At 30.3% G+C, this 12314-nt stretch overlaps 1 protein-coding gene across 1 annotated transcript in view; it reads left to right on the top strand.

The window, feature by feature from the left end:
• The first annotated feature begins 3495 nt into the window (after positions 1–3495).
• Positions 3496–12314, top strand: part of LOC129968496 (transport and Golgi organization 2 homolog) — a 55350-nt gene continuing 46531 nt past the window's right edge. Inside the window, exon 1 of the mRNA XM_056082437.1 lies at positions 3496–3847. Coding sequence (XP_055938412.1) covers positions 3706–3847 — 142 coding nt within the window. The 5' untranslated portion in view covers positions 3496–3705. The remainder of the gene's footprint in view (positions 3848–12314) is intronic.

Raw genomic sequence — 12314 nt, 5'->3', positions numbered from 1 at the left:
AAATGCAATTTAATTACAAAAGCATGCAACTAACCTAAAAATAATTTAAATCATTGAAAACAGGTTAAAAAAAACTACTTAAAAAACGATGTACTTAAAACTATAAGCATATACAAAAAATATATAACTAACATAAATACAATTTACTTACAAAAGCATGCAACTAACTTAAAAATAATTTAAATCGCCCGTTGATAATGGTTGTCATGGCAACAATCGGAACACAATGCGCAGCCGTGAATTTTCTTCGCCAATTACGGTAATGAAATTGCGTGAATTTTTCTACGCCAGTTGGGGTAACGCTATGCAGATTAGACATTTTTAATTTCCTTTATTCTGTGTTATTTTAATTCAAAAGTACTTCAGAATGAATCTGAAACATGGATTAATTAACAATGTTTAATTTTAAATGCATAAAACATTAAGAAAATAAGCAGAATAATTTGAAATAATCCGCCGAAAAACATTTAACCCTAGCCTCATTACTGTTGGGAGAAAAAAAATGCTGAAGCCTTACTCATTTGGCTGTGGGGAAAATGGAAGATTTTTTTGGCGGAAAAGTTGGCGGTGGGGAAAATGGAAGATTTTTTTGGCGGGAAAGTTAGTTTTTAATTAATAATTAAAATTTCAAAAAAAGGGACCCCAGGTGCACATTCCCGACCTCTAAGGTATACATGTACCAAATTTGATAGCTGTATGTCAAATGACCTTGCCTGTAGAGCGCCAACACACACACACACACACACACACACACACACACACACACACACACACACACAAACACACACACACACACACACACACACACACACACACACATTGAGCTTTATTATAAGTATAGATTTAATTTTTTGCATTTTGAGAAATTGGCGATATTCTTTTCATTGTTCTGAACAAAAAATAGACGCAAAATTTGATTGAAATTGGCCCTCTCGTTTAAGCGGAGATGTGAAATATACATATATGCATATATATACATAGTCACAATGACTTTCATTTATAGTAGGATGATTAATAATTTCTAAATCCAATAAATTATTAAAATTGCGATAGTAAACAGCTATCACTAGAAGTCACCAAAATTACGATATCAAGAAACAACAACGATAAACAATGAGTGTAAGTGATTGTTTTCATTGTTTTAGAGTTTTTATTTTTATTTCAATCAGTCTCTCTTTATATATAAAATGTGCATTTCATTTGATTGTAAAACATGCATACGTAGTAATTTCTAATTGCCTATTATACGTGACTTTCATATTTGAAAATTCGCTAGAAAGTTGAGGAAAGAAGCTCTTTTAATTTTGGTTATATTTCACAAATAAATATTAACTTCTAATCTATTTAATGTGTCTTCCTCTTTGGATTTCACGAATTTTTAATATGACTTAAGAACAAGTTTATGAAGGTTTTTAAAAATGTTTCTTTGATAATTAATGATATGGGACATTAATTAATGATCTTTCATATGATAATTAATGGTAATGGGACAGAAAAAAATTTGGAGTATTTAATAAATTTTAAATGATTGAGAAATTATAAAAATTTTGCTTGTGAATAATGATTTAGACTTAACTTTTAATTTCGTAGTAACTCATGGTGGTTTTATTTTGATACTATTGTGATCAAAAAGTACCCGGAAAAGTGGCATCAAAAATATTGGTCAAAATTTCTTGCAGCTTCTTCAAAGTCATCTTCTTTAATTGTACAGCACTTCTGCCAATGCTTTCTAACCATCAAATATTCCTGAAAATCGTTTTTCTGAAATTCTTTTAGAATTCGAAACGATTTTTCTTTTATCTAATTAAATGATTCAAAATGGTAATCACGAAGATGCAATTTCAATCGTGGTGAAATAAAAAGTTCTACGGTGCCATGTCAGGTGAACATGGTTTGTGGAGCCGTATTAAATGATTATTTTTTTGTCAAAATTCCATGAGCAACAAATGCACTTTGTAATTCAACCTTCTAACTCTCCGACCCGCCCTAAGGCACACGGATTTAAACCATAAAACTGAATGACCGGACCGCCGCAACAGCAATTGGCGGGAACTGTGGTTGAGTCCTAAGGGCCGTCACCGGTCACGGTACAACCCTCCCCGAAGGAAGTACGTCCCGTCATCGATGGGGGGAGCCAGATCCCTTACCTATTAGTGTACCCTCCAGGGTGGCGAGATCCAACCACTATGCCGGAAGCATCTCATCCTCATTTCGAGGTGCCCCCCCGAGGGTCTAAATGCACTTTGTAAAGACATTTTATCGTTTTGAAAAAACCACGACTTATTTCTCCGCATTTTTGTTGTCTCCGACATTTTCCATATAGAAACTTGTTCAGCAATGACTCTTATTGTCAAATAATCACTTAATACCAATTTTCTGATTTGATCGACTATTAAACGAAGTGCATGGTTTTCCAAAGCGAGATTCACTATGACAAATTTTGCACTTTCTTTAAATACTCAAATAATCTTGTTTTTGACAAGGATTTGCATTTAATAGGTTTTTGAAAAGTTTCAAATATTTTGGTTTCTGGAATTGTTTTTCAGAAGCTAATTTTTCATGCATATTCTCTACTATGTATGTTCTATGACAGTAAATCGACAAAGATAAAAAATCATTTGTCAATAAGCACAAATTTATTTTCAGACTATAAAATGATATAAGTTCCCGACTTTTGCTAGATATTTATAGAAGACACAAGAAGATTATATTTCCCATCGGATTACAAGCGTAATTTTACAATTAGCATATTTAAAAAAAATTCCTAGCTTAAATTATCTAACATAGCAATTAATAAAAAAAATGAGCAAAATAGAATTTTTTTTGGATTGTTTGTGGCAGGTTTAAAAAGATGGATCTCTTGTTTATAATTCAGAATTCTATTATTCTATTATTATTATGTTTTTAAAAAAAATCCTAGCTTAAATTATTTTACATAGCAATTAATAAAACAAAGTGAGTAAAATAATTTTTTTTTTTGGATTGTTTGTGACAGGTTTAAAAAGATGGATCTCATGTTTATAATTCAGAATTCTATTTAAAATGAACTCCCATGAATAATGATCAAGCGATTAAAGATTAATCATTTTGCTTTCTCCTCATTTAAAAAAATCAAATTTTCTTTTTTTATGTTTTATTATAAATTTATTTGATGCTGGTTCAAACTGTTATTTACCTGAAACAAATCTGTCTAATCACTTCTATAAAAAAAAAAGAAAGAGTTTTGTATTTGGCCAAACATGGCGGATTATAGGAAATCAGCGAGTGGCTCTAAACATAGAGTGAAAGTCTACTATAAATGGGTCAGCAGCGCTTATCGCTTTTTTTACCTACTGATCTGCATTTTCTTCTTGCCGCCTTCCTTCGCTTTGCTTTCACTTTTTTTTTATTTTTTTATTTTGATTTCTGTTTAGTTATTCACGTGAGGACCGGTTCACTGACGGATAGCTACTACTCTCCCTTTCCGAGAGTCGATCTCTTTTTTTTTTTCCTGCTTCTGCACAACGAAATCAAAAGTTTTCTAATCTTCAGTTTCTTCCGCTCTTCACCTTCAAATAATTAACGTTTTGACTTCGGGCGCACTTGTCTTTTCTTTTCCCCCTTCATACCTTGCTGAAATTCTCCCGTGGGACAACGCGGAAAGCTAACAGTTCAAGAAGCAATCGATTTGGCCGTTGTTATTCCGTTCTTCTCTAAGTAAGAAAGATGTGTATGCTATTTCTATATGTGAATCCGAATCCCGGAGCTAATGGATTTTATTTGATTCTGGCGAATACTAGAGATGAATTCTTTTACCGTCCAAGTAGAGTTGGCCATTTTTGGGAGCACAATCCAAACATTATAGGAGGTATGTTATTATGTTCTAATGTTATTTTAATTAACTGTACAATGATGATCAAAATCCTAAAAATTAACGAAATCTTTTTTTTTATATATGTATAATTTTATTGTTGAAGAATAATTTTGTCGCAATAGTTTCAGACTTTAAAATTGTCTTTAAAACGAGACATTTAAAGTATTCAGAAAGTTGATATGTATTTTATAATAAATCATTCTATAGATATATCTTAGGGAAATAATTTGAAAACCATCAAGGAAAAAAAGCATGCACTAATTCATACATCTATTTCTTTTTGCAGAAAAAAAGCATAACGTTTTTTACATTTTCTATGTTTTAGTAAAATTTTCTACATTGGATTTAGAATTAAACTCTAGGGAAATCGATGCAGAAATCTTTCAAATGAACCAAATGAAAGTTATTCTATAAATATGGTAATCTGAGAGCAGAAATTCAGAACTATGTTTTTTTTTGCAAATGAGAGAGAGCATGAGAGTTGCATTTTTATTAAAGTATACATATTCTTAAATAATTTATTTGACTAAAAATAGCACGAAATTCGTAACTTTGAAAGAACACTGAGAGAAATGTTTGCCTTTTCATTGATTTGTCTGCAAAATAGTAATAACAAAAAAAAAAAGAGTGTAAAGTCATTGCTCAGTATTTATTGTGGAATTTTATTTTTGATGTCTTCATCATACTTTTTAAATACACTGACGAGGTATATAGTCATTTCAAAATAGCCCTTTTCCCCTACTCTTTTCAGACGATTTTGCATCACAAAGAAGTTGATACGCAGTTAGTAAAAAAAATCTTTTTTAAGTTTCAAGAGTGTTTTTCTTTTTGCCATTCTTTTCGGATATTGATTTTCATTTTGTATTCGGATATTGCTTCATTTGTTTATAAATTTTTTTGAAATTCAATTTGTTTGTAAACTATTTTGCTTTAATATGAAATTCCATAATCTCTCTCTATATATATTGCTTGCTAAAAAATAAACGTCTTCTCTTCTATTTCCTCTCACTCCTATTTGAGGAAAATAAAAGGTTTTCAAATCTGACAATGACAATAAATACCATATTGTAATTGCAAACTAAATAGAGGTGCTTGTATTATTTCAGAAGAACACAAATTCTCAGTAACGCCAGCACTTTTTGTTAAATAACGTTCCAAGCTCTAAAGTAATAAACTTTAAATAATTTTTCACACTCTGAAATTATAAACTTTGAAATTTTCTATTAATATTTATCAAATTTTTGTTTCCCTTTGCAAACTTTGTTTTTGAAAAAGGCGCCTAATGTCTCGTGGCTTTTTATGCCATATTATGTATATGTATATGTATTTGTATTTGTATTGTATTATGTATATGTATATGTATGTATTGAGTATTGTATTATGTATATGTATATGTATATGTATGTATGTATATATTGTATGTATTATGTATATGTATTATATTTATGAATTGATTTTTTATAGGTTTATGGATAAAATAGTTCACATATATTATCAGTTTAATTTTCCAATGTTTAGGCAAAGTGGGATATATAAAGTTTTATAGATATGAATAATTGAAGAAATCTCTTAATTGTTGTGTCCCTTATATATATTATATTCTATCTTATATATTTTATTTCTTCTTAGTCATTAAATATGTATATTTTTTGTGTAGAACTCTTTTACTTTTGTTGCTAAATTTATAAGTAATCTCTCTTTCAAAGGATTAATAAACATATCTATTTGTAGCGTAATAATCTATACATAGTATAAAATGAAGTCTCTTGAAAGCGTCTGTATGTTTGAAAGAGAAAAATTCGAGAAATACTTGATATTGGAGATATTTATATCACTTTGTAGAGCATTTATTGGGGAAGGTTTTAGAGCACTAATATCATATTAAAATAAAAAAGTAGTTTTAGAATTGAGATTTTAATTATTCCGCGCATGCGCCAAAACCTCAAACTACGCATGTGCAAATAGAAAGAGCTGTGGTATGCATATGCGATACATTTCTTTGTTTACATCTGATTTTAAACAGCGATTCAAATCTCATTATGCCCAAAAGAAGGAAATCCAACTTGGCTGGAACTCATTAAATGTCAAAAATCTTCGTTTGTTGCGCGGTTAGCGAATATTAGAGAAATAATGAACTTAGGGAAGGAACACTTATGTTGAGCGAAGTAACCGTCTATCCTTAAAATCTCATTAGGAGTGCAAATTATCATTATATCAAATTATACAGAGTTGATAAACAAGTGTGGAACCGTGGGTACAATGACTTGTTTGTATATTTTTAAATTTTAAAATAGCTTTTATATTGTATATTTTTAATGGATTGTTTTTTCTTCGGACATATCATATTTTTACCTTTTTAACAGTCTAAATATTTCTGAATGTGTGCTATAAAAATTGTTTTGTAGCTATTTTTGATAATTTCTAACTATATTTTTATGTTTGTTTGATGTTGCGTAACATGCCCAAGTCATATCGGATGGAAGCTAGATTTAAGTTTAAAGCTAATTTTTCTTCTTGGATGCTATGCCACGGGCAACGCCGTGCAGGTATTGCTGGTATTCTATAAAGCTGAAATCTAAAGTTTAAAAGTTTAGAATTTCAGAAATTTATTTTCAATTTAAGGGTCAAAAACATTTTTTCCGGAACGAATGCCAAAACATTATGTATTTAGCAGATTTCTTCATATTTTCCTTCATTTATTCTAATCTAAGCCATCTTTATTGTAATTAAATCATATAAAATTACTGATAAATGCATTAGAAAACATTTCCTCCCTATCATCTAATGATCAAGGCCAGGATAGCCTGCTTGGTAAGGCGTTGGATTCGCATTACTTGGGTTTTAGTTCGAACCCAGCCGACCGAAGACTCTCGGTATGTGGTTGTGGTGGCTGGCGCACGTACAAATCTGTCGTGGTCACAAAGTCCTCCATTTCAAGAGTAATACCTCTGGGGGTACTGGTTCAGAGGTGATCGTTCTCTGATTCAGGTCTAAATTACAATCTGTGAATGAAGTCCTCTCAGTAAAAAGGGTTGTGACGCGTGAGTAGCTAAGACGTATTCTTGGCCCTAGATGTCACTACTGAAACAAGAGACGCTCTATCGTCTTAAAATCACTGACTTTGTCAACGGGCTTGTCTCTGACAAGTGCCATTAGAAACAACAACAACAATCTAATGATTGCTTATTTTCTTTCATATATGTGTTATCTAATTATTAATGTTTTTTTAAAGAATACAATTTTTTTTCTTCGGAAAATTTTTCTTGAGTAAATATTTGATATATATTTTATTTCCGAATAACACGATTGCAATGTGCCTTTGAAATAAATATGTTTTTACATGTCCTTACGAAATCGAACAAAGAGCTAATGTAAAAAGAGCATATCTTTCTAAAAATCAGACGGAAAATATTATTCTGTTTTTATAAGTACGAAAAACATATTTAGGAAAATCTTTCATTAGATTGTTTTTAAATCACCAGAGTATCTAGAATAATAATTTTGTCAAATAATGTTATTTTCGTCATCATCATGAAAAATCGAAGATGTTTTTCTTTTCCTCAACGTACTTTTCATCTTCGTCGTTTTTAATTACTTGATTTTAACAATGACATCTTTACGAACTAGGCCTAAAACGTTACACTTCATAGCGTAAAGGGGTTTTTTTTTTCTTTTTCAATTGTACTATTATTTCCTGGAATTTTCTTACACATTCCAGGTGTTATTACCGCAAAACTGGATACAGCGATTTTTATTTTCCTCAGTGAATCTCGGTTATCTAATGCAGCCATACAGCTGAAATCTTCTCTTAATAAATTATGTTAATTTATTTAAGGCGCAATAAAATTTCTATAAACTTCTATATATATGGTTAGCCCTACTAATGTAGATATTTAAATTGTAAAGTTTCAGAAACTGACAAAGACTGATCATTTATAATGTTTATTTCCTTAAACATTATAAATTGTCAGAATATCATGAGAAAATTAGCGAAAATATACACTGTAAAACACTTTTAGTACAAAATACTGTGCAATATCATCATAATGCTGTTCGATATTCTGCCCAATATTTGTCTGATATATCGCACAATATCCTGAAGGTATAGTAGCAATATTATGAGAGAATCTTGCGCTATCAGCGCAAGATATCTCCATAATGTTGTACTATACTGTAGGGAAAGATGAAGACCCGAAGTTGTTACATTAAATAAAATTCATTGAATGTCAGACAACAAAATTCCAAAATAAATGTCTCCAAACTGGGAATTTTTTGATGAAAACTTATGCAATAAAATTCAGTATACTTTGTTAAGATGCGTTTAGTTTTGAAAATAAACTAAAAATAAAATTATTCATAATAGTTTAGAATAGGAAAATTTCTTTTATTTTACGTGTCTTTTAAACAAATACATAATGTCGTCAGGTTTTATTTCCTTTATGAATATTTATTAGATAAAAACAGCCCAAAATTATTAGATAGTATCCATGATTCCGTTAAATAGATTTTTCATCGACTTCATTTAAAACTGACAGTAGTTACGAAAGTTTCTTGATTGAACTAGTTTTAACTTTTGAATGACGCAGTTTAGCCAAAGTTGGCTGTTATTGCCCCCGCCAAAGAAAGCAAAGAGCTGAGTAGTTCAAGTAATATAACTAAAACTATAGCTCAAGCAGCATAACTTAAAATATGGCTCAAGTAGCATAGCTTAAAATCTAAATTTTTTAAATTTAAATAGAGATTCGCATCCTTCAAAAACTCATTCGTATTATTATAATTCAATTTTTATTAAAATTATTTTTATTGCAATTATTAAATAATTGAACAGTTTTTTTTTCACACATCAATTTAATTTAAAAAAAAATTTGAGCGTAGTATGTATATCGATGTCATTTACAAAAACTTGATGAAATATTTAGAGAACAATATTTCGAATCAAATCATATATGAAACTTCTCTTGTATAATGTATTGCAAAGACTCAGATAAAGAAGTTTCTATTGTTAGTGTCATTTCTCTTCAGCTCACTTATTAGGATCAGAATCCCAAACGAATCTTTTAAAAAAAATTCCTAGAACAATTATACTTTGCGTACAGCTAGCTTCCTCTGGGAAAAGTAGATGTATGCCAGAAATCATTACAGGCTCATTTAAAACAGTCCAATTAGTGTAATGATTGTCAGTCAGAGCTGTGTCACACAAAGACAAACATGATTTTTTTTAAACAAAAAAAAAAGTACCAAAATAGAAACTAAAGGAGAAAAGTTCTGTGTTCACATATTCGCGATTCGCTGGGTTTTTATTGATATTTCTTTTTACCGCCGGCATCATGGCATAGAGGTAGCGCGTCTTCCCCGTGATCTGGGCGTCCCGGTTTGGGCATGTTGTTCTATCTGTGTGATGTGTGTATGTGCCCCCTTGTAAAAAGGGGTTGGGCAAGCGAATGTGATGCATGAAGTAGCTGAGTCGTACTCTTGGTCCTAGTTGGCGCTACTGAAAAAACAAAAGACGCTCGCACGGCTTAAATTGCTGACAGATGACTGTCAGTGGGCTTGTCAAGTGCCATAAGTCACAACGCAGCACAAATTTTTTTCACCTGAGGGAGCTGTTTTAGCTGCTTAGATACCCAGGGAAATTGGTTGCAAATAAATAGCAAGAGCGATCTTTTTGCTCTAGAATGTGGCTTTGGAAATTATATCTGGATAAGCGATGAATTTCCGGTGTTACAAAAATAATTTATTACTATTACTACTTTTATTTAGACGACAGTGTGATGCTAACTGTATTTTTTCTATTTAATTTCCAATATACCAATAAATGGAGTCATTTCATTGGAAATTATAGTCGTATGACAAACGTAACTGCGCATGGCATTCAGCAAGCTATGCTGTGATACTGTGTTACAAACTTCTTAAGTTAAAAAAAAAAAAAAAAAAAAAAAACTGAGGCTATTTTGGATGCTATAACGGAGAAACGGATGATAATTATTGCACAGAAACATTTTTTAAAGTTTTTATTTTATAATTTTGAGTTATTAAAAGTTTGAGCCATAAAAATAAAAATGGAAAGAATTGTCTAAATCATACTGTGTACTATGTTATTCAAGAAATTTTACTAATACATTGATCTACAAATTTATTTGATAAATTATAAATAAAAATAAATATTTCATTAAATAATTTATTGAAAATTTATTAAATATATCATATATTTAAATAATACCAACATCATTTAGACTAGAATAAGTCAAATAAGACAAGGATGATATAATAAAAAACGGCGTAATATAAATCATAGTTTAAGAACTAACACGAAAATAGCCCAGATAACTTTTTCTTTTTCTGACGTGAAAACTAGAATTCTCTTCTTCTCTCTCTGCATATTTATATATAGAGAGAGAAGGGGAATTCAAATTTAAATTGGCGATGCATACTTTATTATGTGAAAAAGGGCTTCATTCCATTATTCCCCGTTGTCCGTTACATGAGGAATTGGAGAATTTTACTGTATGTGAGATATTACTATGAAACTTTCTATGAAAACTTAAACTTTTCTAAACTTTACTATAAAACTTTTCCTTTTTAAAACCGATTTCAAAAAAAAAAAAAAAAAAAAATCTAAATTTTTTTTGCCCTAGCGACATGATCTCTCTAGAGAGGTTTTTTTAATAAAAATTTCTCCAGACATATTTCCGAATTTCAACTATTGGTAACAGCCAGCATGCATTTTCCACACCTGATGATTTTTTTTTCATCTGATGATTTTTTGCGCGTATTCTCAAACATGTTAATAATTATAATATCATTAGTATTATAATTTTAGGTATTGATAAGGAATTGGAAGAACATAGGATGGAGACCCAGAAAACAACTCAGAAAAGTTAGCGGCTGGGTTTTCCCACTTTCATTTATGTATCTATATATTAAGTTATGCGATTTTTTTTAAATTTTGATGTAGCATAGATGGAAAAGGCGTTTTTATGCCAGAAGCAAATCGTTTGTTGTACTAAAACTGATATTCAAAAAGTAAAGATATTAATGATAAACACTCTAAAGACGGATGCTAGGCAAATACAAAAACAAGCATAAAATGAAAAATAATTTTTAGTTTACTTTCTGCAGAAAAATCACGACTAAGTAATTTGATATTTTTGATTAATTGAGACTCTCTATTTCTCTTTATTTTTACCATGACACAAAATCAGCTTTCAGGATCGTATAAGATATTTCGAAGTAATTATTTGTTAAGATAGAAATTTTCTTAAGTTCACTATGAAATCAATGCAACAATTATTTGGACTATTCTAAGTGAACAATGCTAAACAATGTGTACAGAGAATTTGAATCAGAAACTATTAATGAATATAACTAAAACTAGTCCACTAAAAGTTACTCTTTTTATTTTTTCGAATATGAAATATACAAAGAGAAAGTATTGTAATTGTAAAAAAACTCGGCCTTAAGGTTTTGACAGTTTTCAGTTTTATGTCTTCCCGATTCCGGAAAACACGTTTCTGGAACTATTTCTGTATATCTGTATTTCTATTTGGAAGATTTTCTGAAGTAGTAGATTAAAGTAGAAAGTAGACAAGTAGACGTGTTAGGTTAAAATTGCAGTGAGCTATATGGATGAAATTTGGTGTACAGTTTGTAGAACTGTAGATGTGAATTACATTTTGAAACAAATCTGATAAAGGGGGAGACCATTTATTTGTCTTCATATTCGAATATACGTGAATGAATTAATTCTAAAGAGAAATGAATATGTGCTCGTTCTCTGTTGGTATGCGCTCTAGTTATTAAAATTGTCAATTTGTGTCAATTCTGATTCCCATTAATAATAAGAAAGACATCTGGCATGTATATTTGGTTTACTTCAATATATCGCGAAACACAAACCACGCAGTACTGAATCACTAAATAGGGAAATTGGGCGGGGTGAGAAATGGGGAGTGATTCACTCTTGCGAACTACCACAACTTTTGAGAATTTTGCTTCCTCCTTTCTTACATTATCTCCCCCCTACCCCGCTATCTTTATACTATTATATAACAAAAAAAGATAGAAGGAGATTAAAAAAAATTAAGATGCTTCATTGTTTAGAAAGTCCTTCCACTGGTGGCGTTTATAATGAATCTTTTTCTTAGATAAGAATTGAAGTTTGCTTACAATGTTCATTACTGCAAAAATATAAAGAATATTGTTTCAAACCTTATATATTTATTAAATGCAGGTAGGTATAAAAACTAATCAGCATATTATGACAATATTTCGAAGGGAAATATATTGTTGAATACTAACTTTCTTATTACAATTAATATCATCTCTCCATCATTGCTAACGCAGCTGTAATGCACGTGTTATTGAAAAGTTTGAGAAGTAAGTTATCGCATTGTTTGAAACAAGTAAGAATTTTAATTTTAATTCATAAATTTTATCTAATTATTCGTACAGTGTTTGAATT

This window comes from Argiope bruennichi, chromosome 5 (genome assembly GCF_947563725.1).
Source record: "Argiope bruennichi chromosome 5, qqArgBrue1.1, whole genome shotgun sequence".
Classification (NCBI taxonomy): Eukaryota; Metazoa; Arthropoda; class Arachnida; order Araneae; family Araneidae; genus Argiope; species Argiope bruennichi.
Note: the sequence above shows the minus strand (reverse complement) of the source record. Positions and strands in the feature narration are given on the sequence as shown.